This window comes from Caretta caretta, chromosome 8, assembly GCF_965140235.1.
Source record: "Caretta caretta isolate rCarCar2 chromosome 8, rCarCar1.hap1, whole genome shotgun sequence".
Lineage (NCBI taxonomy): Eukaryota > Metazoa > Chordata > Testudines > Cheloniidae > Caretta > Caretta caretta.
The window spans coordinates 89,775,046-89,800,280 of record NC_134213.1 but is presented as its reverse complement, the minus strand read 5'-3'; the positions used below and the strand labels follow the sequence as shown (position 1 = coordinate 89,800,280).

At 41.8% G+C, this 25,235-nt stretch overlaps 1 protein-coding gene across 16 annotated transcripts in view; it reads left to right on the top strand.

The window, feature by feature from the left end:
- The window catches only part of SGIP1 (SH3GL interacting endocytic adaptor 1), a 169,861-nt gene that overhangs the window by 48,394 nt on the left and 96,232 nt on the right, over positions 1-25,235 (top strand). For all 16 annotated transcript variants that reach the window (XM_075131765.1, XM_075131763.1, XM_075131764.1 and 13 more), the window contains 2 exons: positions 10,987-11,050; positions 21,768-21,792. In XM_075131765.1, the coding sequence (XP_074987866.1) occupies positions 10,987-11,050; positions 21,768-21,792 (89 nt within the window). The remainder of the gene's footprint in view (positions 1-10,986; positions 11,051-21,767; positions 21,793-25,235) is intronic.

Sequence of the window (25,235 nt, the reverse complement as noted above, 5' to 3'; positions counted from 1 at the left end):
CTGTGTTCGGCATCATACCTGGTGTATGTAAGATCACCCTGACCTGAGAATCTCTGCAGCCGTACCTAATCAAACCCTTACGTAATATTGTCATTACAGAAAGATGCAATAAACATGTCTCAGAATGACTGACCCAGACCCAGAAGTAATTTTCTGTGTTTAATGGTGGTATTATTTTTTAAAAATACAACTATAGGTACCCATCCTGTAGAGAACAATCACAACATAAAAGGACTGCCCATAAATATATAGGTTGTATCCCATATGCTCCCCAACGAAGAGTGGGGGAAGGGGAAAAGAGCTTTGCAGTGTGCCTATAACATTAACAAATCTGGACCCACAGCAGGTGCAATTTCCAAAACTGATGACCCCTCACAGGCAGTCCCCTACCAGCAGCTTCTTCTCCTTTAGATACGGGGCCAAAATGTTTTGTATTCAGAATAGTTATAATTATTTGCAAAATATATTAATTCCTCTATAACTTTCTAGTGCTATGTAAAGAGGTGTGTTTATGAGAGCCTCTTCTTCCTCTCTTTTTTTGAAAAGCTCTCTCATGCCCACGTTCCTACCTTAGGCAAAACCTACCAGTGTGTGGTTTCCAGAAGCAGTAAAGAGATTTATTTTTCCTTTCACAGTAGAGAACACCTGTCACAGAAGTTTCACAGTTAGTAGGGTCGATAGGCATATTCTCAAACTCTACTGAATTACTCCTCAGAAAGGTGGTGTTCATTGTACTGCATATGAAATTCTACTTGCTGGCCTTTCTGTTCTTGTAAACAGATTCGTATTCTATTCATTATTAGTAGCTAAGGTGACCAGATAGCAAGTGTGAAAAATTGGGACAGGGCTGGGGGGTAATAGAACCATAGGGTTAGAAGGGACCACAAGGGTCATCTAGTCTAACTCCCCTGGCAATATGCAGGATTTGTTGTGTCTAAACCATCCAAGAGACAGATTATCCAGCCTCCTTTTGAAAACCTCCAGTGAAGGAGCTTCCACAACCTCCCTAGGCAGTCTTTTCCATTGTCCTATGATTAGGAAGTTTTCCCTGAGATTTAATCTAAATCGGCCATGCTGTAGTTTGAACCCATTGCCTCTTGTTCTGCCCTCTGTGGCGAGAGAAAACAACTTTTTCTCCATGTTTTTTATGGCAGCCTTTCAAGTATTTGAAGACTGCTTGTATGTCCCCCCTTAATCTCCTCTTTTCCAAACTAAACATACCCAGTTCCTTCAGCCTTTACTCAAGGGCTTGCATTCCATCCCTTTGATCACCTTTGTCACTCACCTCTGGATCATTTCTAGTTTCTCTACATCATTTCTATACATTGGTGACCAAAACTGAACACAGTACTCCAGCTGAGGCCTAACCAGTGCTGAGTAGAGTGGTACTATCACCTCCTGTGCCTTGCATGCTATGCCTCTGTTATTGTAACCTAAAGTTGCTTTTTTTTTTTTTTTTTTTTTTGCAACAGCATTGCATTGATGACGCATGTTGCGGTTATGATCCATCACAACTCCCAGATCCTCTCAGCAGTGCTGCCTGCCAAGCCAGTTATCACCCGTTCTGCATTTGTACATTTGTCTTTGTTGAATTTCATTTTGTTGTCTATAACCCAGTTCTCCAGTTTATCCATATCCCTTTGAATTTAAGCTCTATCCGCCAAAGTGTTTCCAGCCCCCGGCCAGCTTTGTGTCATCTGCAAACTTGATCAGGATGCTCTTTATTCCTACATCCAGGTCATTAATCAAGATGTTAAATAACACCAGACCCAGAACAGATCCCTGTGGAATCCCCCTCGAGACTTCCTTCCAATCTGACATCATTCCATTTAATAGTTACTCTTTTCTTGCATCCGATGAAGTGAGCTGTAGCTCACTAAAGCTTATGCTCAAATAAATTTGTTAGTCTCTGAGGTGCCACAAGTACTCCTTTTCTTTTTTTGTGGTGGTTTAACCACTTATGTATCCATTTGATGGTAGTTCTGCAAGCCTGTATTTCTCCAGCTTCCTTATCAGACTGTCATGTGGGACTGTGTCAAAAGCCTTGCTGAAGTCCAGGTATGTTATGTCCACTGCATTCCCCCATCCACCAAATCAGTTACTCTGTCAAAGAATGAAATGAAGCTGGTTTGGCATGATTGATTCTTAGTAAATCCATGCTGGCTACTTAGTGCACTGTTGGAGACCTGGATTCAAAACCTGATACAGGGGTGGTTGTTTTCTTAAAAAAGCCAACCCCCCCCCCCCCAAAAAAAAACACATGTAGTATCATAGTACCTATTGTTGCTGCTTTTGTTTCACAAAATGACTACAAAATATTTTATTTACCCCACAGGGTAACTTAATAAAATCAGGGTGCCAATGTCCTCCCTATGTGCTAAGCAAACTGTCTCGATGGGGGCCCCCCAAAAGTCCCCTCTCTCACACACAAATATTGAAGGACTTTATGGAACAAATAAAGCCTTTCCTTGTGCCCTGAAGGCTGACAAACTCATTCTGTTGGATTAGAAGGTGCAAATTCCATAGATGAGATCCTTCAATTTAAGAAATCCTGCCACCATTCCTGGAAATCTGGGTTGTGGGCATCAGCAGCAAAAGGCCCTGAGCAAATTTTAACTTCCATGGTGGGGCACTGAGGATAAGGCAGTCTCTCAAATGCCTGGCAAAATCCATGCTCCATTGAGTCAATGGCAAAACTTCCACAGACTTCTGTAGGTGCCAGGATTTCAAACCCGAGTTCTAGACCTTTCAAGTTAGCACAAAACTTAGTGGCTCATATAGAGTAGTACTAAAGGTGTGGTAAATGCTGTTTCCTGTTATTGGTAATGATGCTGTGTTTTTAAAATGTTGAAACTAGGCAGATTTTAATACCACTACAGTTCTTGAAATCTGTCACCAAGAGCGTACTAAGAGAGAAACTTAATGTTTCATTTTGAGGATAAAAACCAAGCCCAGTGCTAGCCCATGTGATTTTGACATTATGCAGAGAAAACTAGTGTTTAGACATACTTATTGAAACTTGTAACAGAAACTATCAACAAGTGCAGAATGTTTCAGGAAATATTGAAATGAATTGCAACTCAAGGACACATTCAAAGTAAGCAGTTTAGAGAAACATAAAGCATTAATCATATGAGTTGAAAACGAGCACTTTGGCTTGTAGAATAAACATAATAAAAGCATTCCTTGGCTGGCTCTGTGCGTTGTCCTCTGAACTAATTTTGTCATTTCAAATACTTAAAAGATTAGATAAATTGAATTTGTTTCTGCAGAATCATTGTCAGGCCTTTCCTTACAGAAGAATATTATGTGACACACACAGAATATTTGAGAACTGGATATGAAGGAAACAGTATCAAGAAGGGTAAATAAGATGCTAGAGTCTTTGTCTATCTGACTGTAGCCAGGAGAAAAGCATTTTATACAAAGAAAAGAGCAAGTGGAATTTTACTAAGGTTTGGGATTTCTTCTGCATGCCATTCATTTCAATATTTGCACAAAAGGACCTGACCAACAGCCATTTTTTAGTTCTCGGTTTTGTCAGCTATAACATTATTCTTAATTCTCATAGGTAAAATACCACAAATATGCGCAGTGTTTTACAGTAGAAACTAAAAGAAAATTTTCATGCCCCAAAGGGGAGTTAATGTAGTGAACTTTACCAAGATTGAGGGGGAGGGGGAAAAAAAAGAGGGAGCATGCCTAAAGTTAGGTTCCTAGATCTATAGTCAAGCATATAAATATGTGGCCAGGTTTTCAAAGGGAACTGTAGGATGCTCCGCATTTTTGAAATGTGGCCTCATATTTATATGCCTGAATGTGGAATTAGGGGCCTACATTTCGGTTCTGATCTTTTAAAATCTTAGCCTATCCATCTAAGAGACCTGGCAGTAGTATGCAATGGGAAGTACAACTGGCTGTGTCTAGTTATGGCACATGCAGTGTGGACTGTGACTTTACTACAGTTCAGGTCTGTTTGTTGGAACCTGGGTTGTGCCACCGTGTGTACGTTAGGGTTGCCACCTCTGAGATTCAAATAACCGGGACATCTGGGACAATCCTGAGCCCATAAAACTGGACAGCTGACCATGTAGACTGAGCACCCTTACAGATTTTCCCAGGACATCTTCCTCAAAAAAGGGATGATCCTGGGAAAACCTGGAGAGGTGGCAACCCTTGTGTCGGTGTGTGTTACCTCAGTGTCTGGTAAATCTCCCAATATGAAGTCAGCAACGTTTATTAGAATAATCCTGTAGTTATGGCACAGGACTGGGAATCACGAGATCTCCATTAAATTTCCAGCTCTGCCACAGATTTCCTGTGTGACCTTGGGCAAGTCATTTGAACTGTGTACCAGTTTATCTTCTGTAAAATGGGAATAATAGTTGTATACCTCACAGGAATACTGAGAGGTGCTTGGACACTATGATTGTGGAGACTCTCAAGTACCTAAACAAGTTGACAGTCTGAGTTAAGACATGAGGAGGCAGGGTGGTGAGTATTGGAGTAGAAACAGAAAAGACAAGAGTTTACAGCAATAGGATTGTGTGATTGCTTAAGCTGGTAATAATACCATTCAGAGTTTTATACGATTAACTTTTTGTGTGAATTAATTTTGAAGTCCTCTATTCTTTTGTGAACATGATTCTGCATATGCACAAATGACTGACTTATTTTTGCTCAAAATGTTTCAGAACTATTTTACTACCCAGCAAAGCGGGGTATAATTATGTCCCCATTCATTATGTGCTGTTGGATTTACCTTCAGTTACTTAGTTCCCAAAGGTGATCATTATCATGTCATTTCCTATTTACTGCCAATAGCTTAGGTATTTTTATATTGCTGATGGGAATGAATTAGTGTTGAATAGCATTCTGCTACTGTGGGATCCAAACATTTTTCATGATGTCAACCTAATTTTCTCTGGGGCAATCTCTGTATCAATACATGCCCTCCTATTTGCCATCCCATAACATTCTTGTGCAACTATAGCAATTACTTAGAAAAGTAAAGTTAGGGGGAAGCAGAGAATATATTTTTTATCTGTATTTTAAGGCATCTTAGAAGCTGGAAGTCAGGAGGAAGAGCTAACTCCATGTGACCAGCTGCCTCTCCTTTTGACTACAGTTTGTGAATCTCTGCTCTTCTCCATACTGATTAATACTGATGCATGTATGCATTATGTACAATTCTACAGAAAATATACCAGTTATGTAATTGTCTAAAATTGTTACTATATGAATAAAAATAAATACGCAATTTCCCTATTATATCTTAGTTAAATATAACTAGTACTTAATTAGTGGAATACCCAGCATTTCAGTCTTTCCTGATTAAAAATACCAATCCTCAATGAATGTTTCCATACTAACACATTGCATTATCCTCATATAAATTTGTCCATTTTGCATTAATGTAGTGAAATGTTTGAATTTAATTCCTGAATCTTTAAAAAAAAATCTTCTTTTTAAAAAAATCAATTATGAAAACTGGTGGAGAGTTTTGATTGAAATTGACTTCTAGTAGGAAACGAAAATAATGTTTTTGTTTTCAATAAATGTTAAGTATAGACCTGATATACTCTGGATTTAATTGGTGTTAGCAACTACAAATAATAAAAGGAAAAAGGCAATTGGTATAGGGATCAGTTTTCAAAACAATTAACCTCTATACTGAGCTGTTTTACACACTAAGGGATATCTAAGCCAGCATAGATATATTGGAGTAGAAAAGAAACAGGTCTGTTAGGATGATTCCTTTTGATGCTACCGGATCTAGGCAAAACCTTATAATTCCCTTGCTCGCTAACTAACTAAACTCAGTTTGTGCTGTCTGGAGTCACCAAACGAGGTCTCTGAGTTGTGGCATAGACTAAGCAATCATATCCATGACCACTGATTGCACTACAGGTTTGACCAGCAATATACTTCATCAGGGCCTGAATGATACATAGATAGTGACTTCCAGCTGAGACCACATTTAACACAGGTCAGGCTCATCTGGCCAAGGAGAAAGATCTCCTTGGCCCGACTAGTAGATCAGCTAATTTTGAAGCCTGACCTAATGCAGGAGTATGCAGGATAACATACATTCAGGGAGTGCAGCTGCCAGGTGGGGGATTCAGCTAATTGGCAGTCTGCTTTAGTACCTAGCCATCACTTTAAAAGCTGCTGCCTGAAGATTAAAGTGGTCTCAGGAAGTGTCAAGTCTGTCATTGCCCAATGATGGAATTTCATTACTTAGTGTTTTTTTTTAAAAGCGTTTGGGACTGGGAGAGCTCATGAAAATACATTTACGATGCCAGGACTTCCTTTGTGAAAGGCAGGGAAGCATTTCAATATGAGATGATAGGAGCAGGGTAGATGCCCAGGTGAAAAGATAGTCCTGCAGTGCTGAGTGCCTTTTTCAGCCTGCATAGAGAGGCCCGTTGGGAATAGACGGTCACCAGTGACCTAGCAGAGGCTGGCATGGCATGGTATTAGCAAGCATCAGGACTGCCCAAGCCATGAGTTATAAACTCGAAATAAACCCATGACATGTATTTTCAGCCTGAAATGCCCCAAAATCTATTCCCAGTGCACGTCTGCAACATGATCATTGCAGTGCCATTGGGAGTAGCAGTCAGCCCTGAAAAGAGTAAGACATTCACAGGCAAATACTCCAAGGTGGTGTTATCACAGCTACCACTTTGTAGAACATTGCTTGTGCTGTCACAAGGCACGTTATCCCGTTTCTCCTAGCAGCAAAAATAATCCACGTCAGCAGAGTTGTCAGTTATTGCCTTGATCTGTGACTGGGTGTTTCAGACTGGTTAAAAGTTAGTCTTCTGCCCTTGCTGCCTCTGTGATGGTCTGATACCACTCTGCATAATGCTACTGGGCAAAGGGCATAGACTGTATCTTTAAGTACTAAATAGGGGTAAAGCAAATTTAATGTCCCATAAAAGAGAAGTGTCAGTGCAAAAGTTGACGAAGCACTACTAGTTGCTCTAGGGGTTTTTTTAAGTGCCAAATGCAAATTTATATAAAAGGCTAAGTGTGGGACCTCACTGCATATCATTAATATCTTAGAATTGGAACTGGGACTCCGTACATGTAGGATACCTTTAAAGGTGAGTCAAATAAACATGACGGTGATGTGGAAGAAACACCTGTTTTAGCCTAATGATCTTAGAGAAAATATTCAGGAACAGTACATCCTTCCATGAAGATTACCCCTGTAATGCTGAAGAGGTCAGTATTTGCATGGATTAGCTGTTTTGTAATTCCTGACTGGTGTATTAAAGCAGCCACTGCTGAGCTTTATTTCTGCATTTAAACTTCCAAACTAACTTTTTTATCTTTTGGATCAGGCTTGAAATTCTTTGTTCGGGATCAAGTCTGGCTTAAGGATATTTCAGGTCTCTAGTGAAGTTATTTTTGAGGGGAGGTGAGGCTGTCCCTCAGTTTCTTTCCCTTTTTCTTTCTACCCTTTCTTTTCTGGAGTTGGTACCATGTGTTATGATCCTAAGCTAATGAAGTAACTCATCAGTGTGCTCAGACATCCCAGATACTTGGCGATGGTCTCTATCTTGAGGGTGACCCTCTGCCCACAACTACAGGTTTTGCAGGTCCCAAAAGCTTGCTCCATTCACGATGGTTAATTCCCTGTGTTCTCCATTATACCTTCTTTTAGGCTTTGTGTTCTAATCCCCATCACCATTAACACTATACTGAGAGGTCAAGTTTCTTGAGATAATATAAAATATACAATTAAAAAGTTTTATATTCTAAGTATTCATTTTCATCTTCCCAGGCTTCTGGAGACTTCTGATACGCATTGGGTATGTTCATCTCACACATCACGTTTGTTAGCATAAGCACTCAAGGACACTAATTTAATTCACATATTAGCAACATGCAGCTAGATTCTCAAAAGAGCACAGTACGTTGGGTGCTGAGATCTTCTGAAAATCTATCCAGAAGTGTTGCCATGGCAACTATTGGGTGTTGTTAGTACTTTTGAAAATCTGGCCCATAAAACTATAGAACAGGCGTTTCAGATAACCATCTATTTCGATGTGGTCTTTGCTAACCACCACTCACCCCATCAGCGGCCTATTTGCAAATGTAAAAGTAACAGACGGTAGGTATTTAGGTATCTTAAGTCTTTAATTCAGTGTGTTTCATCTTCTTAAAAACAATAATTTGGGCTATCACCCCTTTTGATCTTTTCATCTCTTCCCATCTGTTCTCTTCCTCCCTTTACCTGCACATGCTTCCCTACTCCATAATCTCTGGTTCCCTTTTCATGCTGCCTGTTTTTCTCTCTCCTGCTGCTCTGGTCCTCCTGATGACTCCTGGCTCCTGTTCCTCTGCGACTCTCGATCATGGATGCCACCCCCAGCCATGCTGGTGGGATGGTGGCTCAGAGTACAAACTCCTGTAAAAACAGCTGTAAACAAGGGAGAGTAGTTGGCACTAAATGACATACCAGATCTTGGTGAACCACGAGCAAGTGCTCCATGTATCACCAGATGCCCATGGGCCCCAGTACGAGAACCACTAGTTTAACAAATCCGTGGACATCAAGCATAGGCGCTGAGTTTTTCTTTTCCTCAGGGGGGCTCCACCCCTGCTCCGCCCCAAGGCCCCACACTCGCTCTGCCTCTTTCTGTCCCGCTTCACCCCTGCCCACTTGCTGCTCTCCGCCCTTCCGCAAGCCCCTCCCCCAGCCACCAAACAGCTGATCGGGGGTGCTGCCAAACAGCTGTGGCTGGTGGATGCTAAGCACCCACTATTTTTTTTTTCCCATGGGTGCTCCAGCCCCGGAGCACCATGGAGTCGGCGCCTATGCCACGAAGAACTTCATAGTTGTAACTACTGCATATCCTAGCGAGTCAGAACTTTAGATATACAGGCCACCAACCACATGAGCTAAAGGAAAATCTCTTCTAGAATGTATGATCTGTAAGAGACAGCTGAACAATTCTGATGCTAGCCTTGCCATTATTCTCATCACAGAATGGATGAGTATTCTTTTGCCTGTTCTTAAACACCAGTTTCATATACAAGTAAATCATATTGAATAGGAAGGTTATATCACATATTACTTACTGACTTCACAATAGGCATAAGGAACTGAAGGACAAAAGGCCTCAACTTGCACAGTCAAGCTATGAATCTCACATTTTAGCAAATTAATTTTGAGGAATGTGCCTGAGAGCCAGATGGTCACATTTGTAAGACAGTGGGTTGAAAAATACCAGCTTAACCTGCTAACAGTAGTGGACAAAATCTTGCAGTCCTTCAAAACTCTTGTTTGAAGTTTTGAGATTTTGTGTAAGGACTCAATGGGGACCTGGTGTTTGGCCCATAGAAAATAGGAGAGATTTTGTTAGATCTGAAAAGTACTTCGAGATATGACACCATATAAATAATGTAGGGAGTGAAATTCAGACTGGGTGATCTAAATGGCCTTTTATAGCCCTCCTTATCTATGGATCAAATCTGGAAACCCCTAAAACTGCTTTTGCTCCATCCTGACTCACAACTCACTGAAGTCAATGAGAATTAATACTAAGTAAGAATACACTAATGATTTCGGGATTTGGCTAAGTGCATTTATGACCACACTTCACAGCTGCTATTATTTTTGGTGCTTGGAATGGGCTGTTTATATTTTGGAAAGATTACCATTCGTTTGCCTTAAGGTAAAGATTACCATCACAGCAGAAATACTGAATGGCTCCTGTTTTGAATGATGGAGACTAAGATGTGTGCAATAAGCTAGATTCCAGAAGGGAGCCTGGCATGCAATTATTTCATGCTGAGATGTTTGAATACATTAGAAGGGTGTTTTACTTACAGTTAGATAGAAAGGACCACTTGAGGTGTAAGTTTCTCTGCAACAGGTTTGACTAGCATTTCAGTGCTCCAGACCAGCACTTGTAACTGCTTTCTCTGCTTCACCCCTCAATCCTTTTGGTAGCAGTTGCTGTTACAGCACCCTTTTTCCAGCAAGATGAGCAGATTGCACAGGCACTGCTTTGTAGATAAGCCATCAGGGAATATTCAAGGAGAGAGGTGAAGGAGCACTTTGTGTCCAGGGGTGGAATGAAGGGTATCATTGTAGCAACAGAAGTCTGAGTACAAGAAGGTAGAAATTTCTCCCTACCTAAAGTATCCTTCATACAATGTGGCAGGTTGGATACACAAACTTGTTTTTTTTTCTTTGATGGCTATTTTACATTCTATAATACTTATAATACAAGTATCTACTGTACACAGTGCTTAATTTGTGCCAGGGCTTGCCGGGGCTCAGCCCCAACATCTCTAGGCTTGGCAGTTCATAGTCCCGGCACCTCTGGGCTTTCTGTGTCAGTTATAAATGTAAAAAAAATTACTTGAGCCCCGGCACCTCTTTTATTACAAATTAAGCACTGACCATACAGAATGATATATAGTATATTTGTCTATTGGCAAGGCTGAAATGGTAATTGCATATGGATGTTTTTGCTTCCAAGTGGCTTAAAAAAAAAAAGGCAGACCCACCTTCACACAGCCCCTTCGACACACATAGTTGTATAAAATGTTCCTCCGGATATTTAAAAAGCATGATGTTGGTAGAAGTATTGTGTGCTCTTCTGAAGTTTTGACACAAGCTAGTCTGAGCATTTTACTCCTTAAAATGTATTTCAGTGGTCTCATAATCTGTCTTGGTGTACTGCATTTTTTAATGAAATTGTCGGTCTTAATATCAAAAATTAATATGGATGATTAAAACTATTGACCATAATTACTGAGTGACATGTGATGTTCAATAAATATGGAATAAAGTAATAGATATTTTTAGATGAACTGGTAAAAGGTATGAGCATATGTATTAGCTATAAAACCCTATCTGTTTTTAATTACAGCTGCTAATGGAGCAGGTGACCTTTATTCATGTTTTATTTTAGCATGATATTAATATCTCCCTCTGAGTCATCTTCATTTTGTTCACAGGATTGAAAAAGCGTACCAGGAAGGCTTTTGGAATACGGAAGAAGGAAAAGGACACTGATTCCACGTAAGTCTGTGCAATACAGCTTAATGCATTTGTGAGTGGCTGAAATGTTTATACCAGGACATTATAGAAGAGCTACATACACTTGACACATGTAGCATACATTACTATTCAAAACTGGCAGTGCAATATTCAACAATACATTTTAAAATATTTCCCTTAGCTAAAGGACAATGTTGGCACAAGAACAAATGGGTATAACCTGGCCATGAATAAATTTAGGCTGGAAATCATGTGGTTGCTAAACTATCTAATACCAATGAAAAGAAGGTTTGAGGTTCCAGAACAGCCTTTCACTAGGAATAGTGGGGTAAAGCAACCTAACTAACTTGAAGGTAGACCTGGACAAATTTATGAACAAGGATTATATGGCAGGATTGCCTGCAATAGCAAGAGACTCAAGGAACCAGGAGATCCATTCTAATCCTGTGTCCTATGTTCATATTAATCTAGTAGCCAAACGAATGTGATCCTTGTTCCCCGTCTAATGTTGTAGGGACAATTTAGTTTCATGAGTGTTTCCAAACTGTGGTGGTGATGGTGTTCAAATTAGAGGAATATTACTGCTATGAGTGTCTCTGTCTAAACCACCAATTTGCATGTGGTCTGCTGAGAATCCTCTTTTGATGCACCATCCATTTAAATATGCTGTTTTAACAGGTCAAGGCCAGTCTTTGGAGTAGTAAAACACTCAACTGGCTTTGTGTTTATGTGCTTTCAGAAGTAGTTATGGCTCAGGTAGAGAATCAAGGTGATGTTTCATTGCTGGGAGTAGATGATGATCATGCATAATAGGATTACCAATTCTTGAGGGTTCTCACTGTTAAACTGGCTTGTTCTAAGTACTGTTTTACTTTCATGGAAAACATTCAATTTCTGCAGTAACTGCGAGGAAGAGGCATATATTTTAGTGTGCTCTTTTTCAAGTATATGATTTTGTCCTACTGCTGCAGCATGCCGTGGGGTTCTTTGGTAAGGGATATACCAATATAATAAGTGTATTTTGGAAAAGTTTTAATTGAAAACATACCCTGTCCAGCTACAATCATAAAAGAAAGAGCAACAGAAGAAGACTACAGAAAATGTCATGTGCTGTACAATTGAGCGTACAGCAACCTCTGGAGGAGTGATACACATATGGAAGAAAGGATGGATGGGTGGGGGTAGGGAACTAAGGCTTCTCAGATGTGTTTAGCTTTTGACAACGCAGAAATCCATATATTTTTTCCAAGAAAAAATATGCCACATAAGGTTGCCACCTCTGAGATACAAAAAATAAGGGACACCTGAGATATTCCTGAGCCCATAAAATTGGACAGTTGGCCATGTGTACTGAACATCCTTACAGACTTCCCAGGATAATCACCTCAAAAAAGGAATGATCCTGGGAAAACCTGGACAGGTGACAACACTAATACCACAGTCATGTGGTTGCTAAATTATCTAATACCAATGTGACCGTCACTGGAGTGCTGTGAACATATCCAGCATTTCCTGGACAGATTGTGCTTTTGACTACACCATCCTCCCTCTGACTTCCACCTAGTGAGGACCATTTTAAACTGCAGTTGAGGCGCCATAGGAACCCTGTTGCTGATGTCTGCCCAGCAGATGCAGTGATTCAATGCATCCCTAGCCACCCTGGCTATGTCCCCTTTTTAGCCACTGTCATCTCTTTAGGTGGTGCTGACCAGCTTCCTTTCCCTTTGATGAAAGGGAGGTTATGTATAATTAGCGCCCTTTGACCAGTCTGTCTGGAAGACAGTTTACAGAATCTAGCCCCTTGTTTGCAACAGAATTTCTGTAGGTAATTAGCGGGCTCTGTGCCGCTACTGGTATTGCCAGTTCTCCACTTCTGCTTGATGTTGCTGTGTCATTGAGATGCACATCGAAATGTGGCTAGTTGAAGGATTTTGCTGCCATAGGCAAAGTGGAGAATAATAAATATGTTGTTTCCAATTACATTTTGATGCCGTAGGCAATGGCCTCTTCTGCCTTCAAAAAGAGGTGAAATTCCCGTACATCTTCATCGGTAACCTGAAAATGCCTGTGCAAGCTGTTAATCCCTGGAAATCCACACTTGAAGCAAAGTGAAAAGGCCTGTGTTTAAAAAAAAAAAAGAAAGAAAGAAAATTGGGCCATTGAATCAGCAAAATGGTAACAACTGTTCTATTGCAACCTTTGCTTGTGAATAGGTTGCTTAGCAACAGGTAGCACAGACTCAAACTACGACTTGAACTCGTTGAAATTGACTAGGGAACAGCATGTGAGCCCCTGAGCTGTCTCAAATAACAGCTGTCAGGCAGGTGAGGCAAGTTGAGAAGAGATGGGATGAAAGCAAAGAGACGGTGAGGTAGATGACGATAGTGAGAAGGGGAAGGGAACAGACAGATAAAACTAAAGCAATGGGAAAAAAGCTAGTAGCCATGAGGTGGTAGAGATGGGCTGGAATGGGTAGACCAGAAATAAAAGGAAAAGGCAGTGAATAAAAAGTGGATTGGAGTCAGAAATAAGAAAATAATATGAAAAATGGTAGCGGGGTGGTTTAAAAACACAGAGAACCTAAAAAACAAAACCTGGAGTAATTTAATAAGAGAACATGAGATGCATACTTAAATGCCTATTTGTCAGCCAGCCAGACAACAAGACAGCTAAAGACACCCACGTAGGTCATGTGCAGTTTCATTTATAATTTATCATAAAGATAGAGGAAACAAAGACCATAAATATTTTTGCTTAAAGAAAACCAATGAAACAACATCTAGTTACTACCTTGTATCTAACCAGTTGCACAACATAATTCGAGCAATTCATTTCAAATTATGTGTTTTTATAGAGGCTGTAGGAACGCTGATGAAAGAGTTAAGATAACGAATCCTGAAGAGGATGTTTTTGATAATGAGCTGGTAGGAGAGACTATATTAGGGAAAACACTTTAATTAGTGAGCTACGGAGGTGGCTTATCTTCCTGCTTTGATGGGGTGGGTGGGGTGATTTTTTTTTTCCTTTTGTGGGGTGGGGAGGAGGATGAGGGTGCCATAGCATCGACATTAGTAGGATGGAAACAATGGCAACCATAAGCAGTAATTTTGCTAATTGTGTCCATTGTAAAACTTAGTAGTGCTAATACTTGAGCAAAAGGAGAATACTCATTAGCTTGCAGCTGCAGAACCACAAATATCTGCTTCCTTGGCCTCCAACCACTAGAAGATGTGGGACTACATATTTTGTCATTCACTACTCCCCACTCCCTCCCTTCCTTTGGGTTTGTCTTCCAGTCTAGCCTTAATTTCGTTATGTATGCATGAGGCCCTGCCCTCAATAGAATCTACCCCAAGATGAGATCTACAAGTGTTCTCACACTCTGCCTTTCCTTTTCGTGAGTTGGCTGACTCCCATGCATGGAGCAGTAGGAATGTACTACTGCCATTGTGGCAGTTATTGTGTAGAAAGAATAGTAAATATGGCAGGCGACCAGCTTGGCTTAACATTGAAATCCTTGCTGATCTTAAACACAAAAAAGAAGCTTACAAGAAGTGGAAGATTGGACAAATAACCAGGGAAGAGTATAAAAATATTGTTCGGGCATACAGGAGTGAAATCAGGAAGGCCAAATCACACCTGGAGTTGCAGCTAGCAAGAGATGTTAAGAGTAACAAGAAGGGTTTCTTCAGGTATATTAGCAACAAGAAGAAAGTCAAGGAAAGTGGGCCCCTTAGTGAATGAGGGAGGCAACCTAGTGACAGAGGATGTGGAAAAAGCTAATGTACTCAATGCTTTTTTTGCCTCTGTCTTCACAAAAAAGGTCAGCTCCCATGGAGAGGAGGTGACCAGCCCTCTGAGGAGAAAGAAGTGGTTCAGGACTATTTAGAAAAGCTGGACGAGCACAAGTCCATGGGGCCGGATGCGCTGCATCCGAGAGTGCTAAAGAAGTTGGTGGATGTGATTGCAGAGCCATTGGCCATTATCTTTGAAAACTCATGGAGATCCGAGGAAGTCCCGGACGACTGGAAAAAGGCTAATGTAGTGCCCATCTTTAAAAAAGGGAAGGAGGAGGATCCTGGGAACTACAGGCCAGTCAGCCTCACCTCAGTCCCTGGAAAAATCATGGAGCAGGTCCTCAAGGAATCAATTCTGAAGCACTTGCATGAGAGGAAAGTGATCAGGAACAGTCAGCATGGATTCACCAAAGGCAAGTCATGCCTGACTAATCAAATTGCCTTCTATGATGAGATAACTGGCTCTGTGGATGAGGGGAAAGCAGTGAACATCTTGTTCCTTGACTTTAGCAAAGCTTTTGGCACGGTCTCCCACAGTATTCTTGCCAGCAAGTTAAAGAAGTATGGGCTGGATGAATGGACTATAAGGTGGATAGAAAGCTGGCTAGATTGTCAGGCTCAACGGGTAGTGATCAATGGCTCCATGTTTAGTTGGCAGCTGGTATCAAGTGGAGTGCCCCAAGGGTCAGTCCTCGGGCCAGTTTTGTTCAATATCTTCATTAATTATCTGGAGGATGGTGTGGATTGCACCCTCAGCAAGTTTGCAGATGACACTAAACTGGGAGGAGAGGTAGATACGCTGGAGGGTAGGGATAGGATACAGAGGGCCCTAGACAAATTAGAGGATTGGGCCAAAAGAAATCTGATGAGGTTCAACAAGGACAAGTCCGGAGTCCTGCACTTAGGACGGAAGAATCCCATGCACTGCTACAGACTAGGGACCGAATGGCTCGGCAGCAGTTCTGCAGAAAAGGACCTAGGGTTACAGTGGACGAGAAGCTGGATATGAGTCAACAGTGTGCCCTTGTTGCCAAGAAGGCCAATGGCATTTTGGGATGTATAAGTAGGGGCATTGCCAGCAGATCGAGGGATGTGATCGTTCTCCTCTATTCGACATTGGTGAGGCTTCATCTGGAGTATTGTGTCCAGTTTTGGTCCCCACACTACAACAAGGATGTGGAAAAATTGGAAAGAGTCCAGCAGAGGGCAACAAAAATTATCAGGGGACTGGAACACATGACTTATGAGGAGAGGTTGAGGGAACTGGGATTGTTTAGTCTGTAGAAGAGAAGAATGAGGGGGGGATTTGATAGCTGCTTTCAACTACCTGAAAGGGGATTCTAAAGAGGATGGATCTAGACTGTTCTCAGTGGTAGCTGATGACAGAACAAGGAGTAATGGTCTCAAGTTGCAGTGGGGGAGGTTTAGGTTGGATATTAGGAAAATCTTTTTCACTAGGAGGGTGGTGAAACACTGGAATGCGTTACCTAGGGAGGTGGTGGAATCTCCTTCCTTAGAAGTTTTTAAGGTCAGGCTTGACAAAGCCCTGGCTGGGATGGTTTAGTTGGGGATTGGTCCTGCTTTGAGCAGGGGGTTGGACTAGATGACCTCTTGAGGTCCCTTCCAACCCTGATATTCTATGATTGGAATTTTTTTAAAAAACATGCTTATCGTAAGAGTAATGAGTGTTTTTTTGGCTCACAGTGCAGAGACAGCATAGCATGGGAGTGGAAGACACTTATTTGTCGGGCTCATTGTAACGGGCCTGGCACCCATCTCTCACAAGTGCCCCCTTCTGATTGGGCATGTCTGCGTTCTTTTAGTCTGGAGACCCCTTTCGGTGGTTCTCAGGTGGGTTTTCAGTGACTCAGCCCTCCGGCCGAGTCACACTGTCTAAACATTAGCCAGCACAAACTCCTTCTGGAGTGTAAAATAGTCCACAGGGGCCTATCTCAGTACCCCTGTGGTGGTTTCTCTCTCTAGCCCTCCTTGGGCTTTAGTCTTTAAGTAGTCCACCCCTGATATAGGGCTGTATCCCCAGGGCTTCCTGGAGACACTATCTTTCTGTAGCCCTTCCCAGGCTTAGTCCTTACTCAATCCCTAGCAACCAGCCAGGAGCCTCTTGGTCCCCCAGTCCCTGCCAGCAGCGTTAGTTGTCCATAGTCCTGCTGCTGTTCCAGGCAGCCAGGCCTGCAGTCCATTCTTCTCCTGCTCCATGCAGCAACTAACTGCTGCTCTGTTTTGCAGCTCCTTTTATATGGCCTTCCTGGGCCCTGATTGGCTGCTTCCTCTGCAGCCGCTCTAGCCTGCTTGGAGGACCTCTCCACTGCTCCTTTCCTGGGATGGGTGTGACAGAACCCTGAGGCCTCCAGCAAGGGGCCTTTGGGCCTAGTCCAGCCTGTCACACTCATGCAGTTCTAGACACTATGGTACATTCTCTACTTCTACTTGTGCACTGGTAGCTGTTACAGAAAAACATAACAGTTTGACAGAAATTTTAAGGCAAGGAGAAGGGCTCTCTATTTATAGAGTCAGTAACAGGCCTTCTGTACTTAGTCATATACTCACTATTAAGGACTGTCATATTTGAAGACCCAAACTCAATCTATCTAGCTAGGGTCTTACATTAGTGCCCATCACCATAGTGTCTGAGCTCCTGAATAAAAAACAACGACAGAGTCAGTAGTGAGATCAAGTATTCCTTACAGACATTAACTAACAGGTTGAGTCTCTCCGTCTGAAGAGGCTCTGAAGAGTCTAATTATGTCTGAAACTACTTTGAAAACATACAGAATCAGCCATGGGCTTTGGGTTTGAACAACTCAAGCAAAGTCAGTGAAAACTTGGATGAAGATGCCAACTCAAAATAGGCAACTTTAGTATTAACTAAGTTCAGCAGTGCTTTAGTAATCCAATTTGCTTTATCGTGCTAGTTTTCTCTGTAATTATAATCAAGGATTAATAGAATGAAATTTATATTTATAGCTGGATTTATTATAAAAGAATCTTGTTAACATTTCTTAAATTTAAGTGTGGATTGCGAACTGATAATTAGTTCAGTCTGCATGAGGACATGTAACAGTGCACCGGGGACAAAGAGCAGGTGGCTTGACGGTGGCTGCATATGCTGAAATAAGGAGGAAAGTGGAGATGTCAATCAACTCCAAAGTTTCCAAAAGGGAATGAAGCCATAAAAAAAGAACAAACTCAATAAAGTAGAGGTGTGGAGAGGAAACTGAACAGATTGCAATATTTTAAGCTGAGGGCAGAAGGGAGACAGGAATCTATTGGCTGTATTAACATTGAATGCTGCCGTTGGTGTCGCCAATTATTTTATTGAAAGTGAATTTTGTAATGTTGTATTACACCACTGTGGGTTCGGCTCTGGCGGCTACAGTTTCAAGTTTAACAGAGTGCTCCTTGCTCCAGAGTTAGTCTCTCTAGGAACACATAAAGACCAAAATAGTGACCACACATACATTCACAAGTACAAGGTCTAGACTGTTTTACAAGTTTCATTAAAGTTATGATCAGCTAAGTATACAGAAATTCTATACAGACCTATGCCCAATTTACAAATATGTTTATACTCGCATCCTTAACAACAGTGTTAGGGTCTGATGGGTCTCTCATGGCTTGATCATGAGTAGAGGGATGGTTCCTGCTGGAGTCTCTCATAGGAAAACTGAGCTCCCTGTCCTGGGCATCCCCTTTTTATAGTGTGATTCTGTCTATACCTTCATTCTGCGCATGTCCAAAAAAGCACCAACCCTCTTTTCTCTTATTGGTTTGTGTCCCTGGAATCTTAAGGGACCCCAATTTTTATAGGCTGTGTAAATTCCCTTTATTCTCATTAGCATTGACACACAACCTGTATTCTGTGGTTAAGACACATGTTGGAGACAGATGCACCTTTACAGTATTTTTATGATCTAATATTAATCTTCTGGGTAATTTTTTGCAATCTTACCAGTTGGTACCTCTTTTCTCATAATCCTAGAGCATCTGGTTATTTTCTGGTCACTTGTCATCATTTCTTGTCTCCAAGGCCCAAAATAGCTAAGCTAAAGTCTTGCAGGCCTCAACCTACAGGTTCTTGCATTTCAGCTTGTCTTACTCATGTCTGATACTTTGATCAGTATTTAGAGGAACCATCGTATACTTTATAATCCTTCAAATTAACTCTAATTAACATACAATAAATATATGTAATATAACATGTTAATCATAACATCACACAAATAAATAATAAAATAAAATAATTGGCTACATTAGGCAGGAAGAGATGTAATTTGGAAGAACATACAGGAGTTGTCCATTGGAAGAAGCTGCAGCAACGGCACTGATTCTCTTACCATAGCCACATCCCAAGAACACCTATGGGCATGTCAGCAATCAGTCATGATGCAGCTGTCACAGTTTCAGGATAATTGCATTTGTGTTTTCCCCCTTCGTGGTCCCTGAATGGCACCTACTTACAGATTTCCAGCCCCCAGCCATCACCTCTCTTGGGGGCGGACCCAGGTCTCACTCCCTCCTCACCAGACGTTTTAAGACTACACAGCTCCCTGGACTGCACTAAACAGAACGGTGCCTGTGCTTTGCTTTCTCTGAAGGCTAGACTGATCTATTGCCTGCAGTTGTAAGTTGCCACACAGCTCCTTCTAAGCAAGCACATTTATTTTTAAGGTAAAAACATTACAGAGAAAATATATTAAAACAATAAAAGAACCTACATGCCTGCTAAAAAGCTTAGCAGAAGTCACCCCAACCTCTCGTAGTTTTCAGTCCTCCAAAAACCACCACTGGATTTTTCCCCATAACTACAAGTTTGTATCTTGATACTTTGTTCGTATCAGAACAAAGGCTGGGAAGAGCAACCGTTTCTTTATACAGATTAGGTTTATCGGATTATCAGCAGACAAAGAGCCTCTCCTCAGAGCATAGCTTCAGAAGGCTGGGTTTTCGCATAACCCATAGTTAGGTAATTTTCATTAACCTCTCCCTAGGGATTCCCCAGGAAATCCACTTAACACTTATTGTCCCAAAAGTCTATACTTGTCTGGCACATTTTCAATATAGTCTTTTGAACTCCCAGTTTTGTCATTGATCTCATCTACCCCCTAGAGAGACTACATACAATCCTGACCCACAATTAAATTTGTTTTATACAATAAGAGTTTTCAAGGATACTGCAGAAAATTGCCATATCTGTCTCAGCATCCAGCAAAGGTACTGATGCACAGTGAGCTTACATAGAGGTCCAGAATTAATATGAATGGGACAAGTAAATTCCTGGAGAAGAGGAGTTCTGAAATAGCACAGATGTAATTCAGAGGAATTTGCAAAGCCTCCACATTCAAGAGTTTTAAGCTAAAGCAGAGAATGCAAAGGAGATGGTCGCAGACCCAGGAATCCAATGGGGTGCCTTTGAGGCCATCAGGTCAGAGATCTTTGGAAACCAGCCCAGATCAAGAGAGCAGATGAAAAACCTACAGCAGATGGGAACATTTGCTTGAATGAGTGAAGGGAAATTGAATTAGAGGGAATTCTGAGACCAGGAAAAAACTCTAAAGTTACTTACTTAGTTGATAAAATAAGCTACTTGTCTAATATTGATATGCATAGTGTTAATCATCCTGAGCTAATTTGAAAGTCAAATTTGTTGTAAGTGGGGAATCATCATCAAATGTGTGTGTTTCTAGTGAAGTCCTTCAGGGATTGGTTCTTGGTCCTACAGTATTTAACATTTTTATCAACGACATGGAAGAAAACCTAAAGTCATGACTGATAAAGTTTGCAGTTGACACAGAAGTTGGAGTGGTAAATAATGAAGAGGACAGGTCACTGATACAGACAGATCTGGATTGCTTGGTAACCTGGGCACAAGCACACAATATGCAGTCCACTAATACCTCGGAAGGAGGAAGAATTGAGCCATCTCTGCCGGGATTCAAACATGTGGTTCTAGGGAGTCTAAATATTCCCTACCCAAAACCAAAATCACTAAGCTTAAGGAACATGTGTGGAATATGGAATCTTATATTACATCTGCTGCTTTAGAAAAATATTTTGGGAACCTCATGTAATGAGTAAGATTTAAATATTAAATCGTAGACTAAGAAAAGGCAAATACACAATCATTATAGAGTGGTTCAATGAAGGACATTGGTGTGTTTAATTATACTTGAGTTGGCAGTAGCTGCCTGTAGAGTTTGTACAATGTCATAAGTCTTGACCATCAGTCTTTGGAACATCTGTAGCACTAGATGAGACGGAAGGATGTGGAGGGCGTGGGAGAGGGAAGAGTGGGGGCTGGATTTAATAATTACTTATCATTTCACTCAACACTTTATCATATTTATATAATGCTAAATAAACATGACTGCCATATCTCTAGCTGTTCCATGCTTGCTACAGCTTAAGGCCCAGTTCTGCAAACACTCTTAAGCATAGTCCTTTATATGGTAACTAGTCCTGCTGACTTCAGTGCAGCTGCTACTACTATTCCTCAGAAGAAAGGACTCTGTCCAGTAGAAAGTATTTGCAGGATTGGGCCCTAAATTGTCAATGTATTTTCTATTTCTACTGTGTCTTCTAAAAGAACATACAACACGTCTCACATAAGGTTTGAGATTGTTTTGGGAGAAATGAATATCAGAATGTGAATGTAAAGAACAAACACTGAAAACAGAAGTCCACATTTCTCCATCAGAAGGGTACGGTGTACAAATCCCATGAAAGAGATATTAAGACCTTTGAAAATGTTACCACCACAGCATTCCTGTGGTTCTTATCAGCAATTGGAAGGTGGGTGACAATAGCTGACCATAAAAACCACAGCTCGTGTGAATTAGCTGAGAAAATTGTTTACAAAGGTTAAACAGAAAAGGCTGAATTAGACTGTTTTTTGACTAATATGTATTTTATCTTTGTTGTAGAGGATCACCAGACAGGGATGGAATTGTAAGTACTAAACTCTTCTTATAAAATTATTCTTAATGGCATTCAGTCTGTGTCTGTCGAAAAGCATTGTCCTCTGCAAATCAGCATAAGGAAGGTCTTACACTTTCTCTCTATTTCCATTTAATGTAGTAAATACATTAAAAATTCTCTTTATGAGAGAGCTGTTTGTTTAAATCAGAGGAATTCAGTCTGGGAAGATTATTTATTTGTCAAAAATAAGCAGTCAATATAGTTGCAGTGCCAAAATCATCTCTGTTGTACATACAGCCACTTTATAAATCCTGTATAAAAATAGTTCAAAGGTAATGTTAACTAAAATCAAGAATTTGAAAGCTGCCTTTTTATTATGAATGTTTACTTTTTATGGGAAAATGTTGTACAGCATTTTCTGCACAATGGATTAGTAATCTGAAAGGTTATGAAGAGAAATGTGACAAGTTTGACTATTTTCTGTGCAATTTTTGTTTTCTATATTAAATTGAAAATAGGAGAGTGGTTACTTTTAAATTATGGCTGCTTTAACTTATGGTTTTAGGAATGAATGTCCCTACTAAAATTGGACTTTAGAGGGGTCTTGATTCCTAAATTTCAAGTTTGCAAAGAAGTATGTTGGGTTCAGACATTGATTTTACTGTAATTTGTTTTTTAAAGAGATTTGGTACTCAGATTTAAAAAGCTCATGCCTCAAATAAAAATCAGGAACGTATTCAGAAGGAAAACTGGTGCAGCTGGGAAACTGTTTGTAGTTACTCTGCATCATACTCAGAGCTCTGGAGTGGAAACTAAACCAGTCATTAAAAACATTATATGTGTCTCCCGTAAAATCACACAAAAATTCGAATGCTTAATTACTGCTTTAAGAGGCACAAGTCTTTGTCATCTGACCCAAGATCCTTAGCTTCGTGATAACCCTGCACTCATAGAGCCCTTTGTCGTTAATTCTTAAGAAATGTCAAGAAATGAAGTTCAGAATACTAAACTTTGGGTAACACTTTAATCAAGGCTCTATTCATCAGAAAGAAAAGAAAAATGTAGATTTGCAGATTACATGAAACTGTGGAATGTACAAATCTGTCTTCCCTGGTCTTCAACCTCTACTTCTCCTCTTCTGTTCCTTTCCTGTCTGCCCTTGGACTCTTCCTCCTGTCCTCTTCTTTCTGTTCTGCTACTCTCAAACTCTGTTTCTTCTGTTTTTTCTATGTCAGCTGCAGTCAGGTATTTGCCTTATCTCTTCTCTGTGTGCAGTACTCCTCATGTTTCAAATGCAGTGCTACTTTCCTTTTCTCCATCTGCAATTTCTTAGGCCTCCTGTAAATGTGACATACTTACCCAAAGATCACGATATGTGGGGGAATTCTGTTAATCTTTGTGTCACGTATACAGACATAACCACACTGCGCTTCTTGAAGCAAGAAAAAAGTGTAAGGTGGATACCCCCTGTATACGGAGTCTAAGAATGAAGAGTTACCTAACAGATTAAAGACCTTCTGAAACCAATGACAAAACTACTGTTGATTTCAGTGATAGCAGGATTGGGTGCCAAAGTTGTGGGTAGCTTGTCAGACCACATCATGGCTTTTTTTTGTTATTGATGCTAAAGAGTAGCAGAAGTAGCAAATTTTGTTGTTAGATCTAGTACTACATGCACTCTTCAATAGCAAACTGTTAGCAGTTTTATTGTCAATAATAACAAGTCATTGAGCTAGAGAGAGATTGAGAGAGCAAGCATGAAAATGACTCTGTAGCCTCCTGATTAGAGCCCTCACCCTGGATCAAGTCCCCCAGTCCAATGACTCTTTACTTATTTATCCACAGTGGAATGGCTTCAACGTAAGAGACTGAGGGAGCCCCACATAATCCACAGGACACTCACCTGAGAGGTGGCAGATCCCTGTTCAAATCCGTTCTCCCCCTCAGGTGGAAGGGAGACTTGAACCAGTGATCTCACACACCCCAGGTTTGCAGTGGCGGATTAGCTGCAGGACCAGGAGGGCCTGTGCCCAGGGTTCCCCCCCAAAATGAGCAACCCCACGCCCCGTCCTGCTCCGCCTAGCCAGCGCTCCTGCAAGGGAGCAGGGGAAGCCTGCGACCCCACTCCCCAGAAGGAGTGTTGGGCTGGGGGCGGGGCAGGGCAAACCCCCATACCCTGATCCCATTTCCCTGGCAGGAGTGCTGGGGGGCAGCTGGGGGGACTGCAGGCAAAAGGGGTGAGGAGGGGCTCCCCACTTGCTGTGGCCCAGGGCCCCACAAACCCCTAATCTGCCTCTGCAAGTTTATAAACTAATGATTGGGCTAAAACTTATAAGCACGGTCCTTCTTCTCCCTCTTTCCCTGCCCCCAGCCATTTTGCATGAGCTCTCTGATAAGCAGCCTCTGAACACTCCTAGTGGATTGGGTCCTGCAAGTGAGTTAGGCAAAGGAACACCTATCTTCTCCTGGTTTGTGCATCACATTGGGACCTAGAGAGAGTACATGTGCAGAGGCAGAAACATAGGCACCTAGTAGGGCCGCCAACTTTCTAATCGCAGAAAACCCCACCCCCTACCCTGAGGCTCCGCCCCTGCCCCGCAGCCCTCCCCCACTCACTCTGTCCCCTTTCCCTCTGTCGCTTGCTCTCCCCCACCCTCGTCCACTCGCTCATTTTCACTGGGCTGGGGCAGGGGATTGGGGTGTGGGCTGCAGGTGCAGGCTCCAGGGTGGAGCTGGGGATGAGGTGCTTGGGGGTGTAGAAGGGAGCTCTGGACTGGGGCAGAGGGATTTGGAGTGTGTGTGTGGGATGTGGGATTTGGGTTGCGGCTGGGGGTGCAGGCAGTGTGGCAGGGGGCTCAGGGCTGGGGCAGGGGGCTGGGGGTGTGGGCTCCAGGCGGCGTTTACCTCAGGCGGCTCCTGGGAAGCGGCCGGCATGTCTGCGCAGGGCTGCGCAGATCTGGGTAGGAAGCCTGCCTGTGCCACCAACTGGACTTTTAATGGCCCGGTCAGTGGTGCTGACCAGAGCCACCAGGGTCTCTTTTTGACCAGGTGTTCCAGTCAAAAACCAGAGACGTGGTAACCCTAGCACCTTGGGAATTTTTACGGCGAAAACTTAAACACCAAGCAAGTTTAGGAGGCTACAGGGTTTGACGGAAGCTGAGTGGGCATATTGTGAATCCAAGTGAGACCTGATGCTGGAACTTAGGCACCTAAAGTGACAGTTATTCACGTAAATCCTGTTGTGAATCTAACCCTTGGTGTAACCTCCTACAGTAGCTGTCTTCACGGTACGGTCTTGAAATCCCAAACTACAGAATCCCGACCATTCTGACTATCAGTTGTTGGCATGTGCTGATCCTTTTTTATAGAGCAGAAGTTCTCGAGTTGTGGTCCGTGAACAGTTGGGTGGCCAGATGGTGCTGACATCCCCTTCCCCATTTCCAGCTGCTAACATGCATTAATAGACAGACATA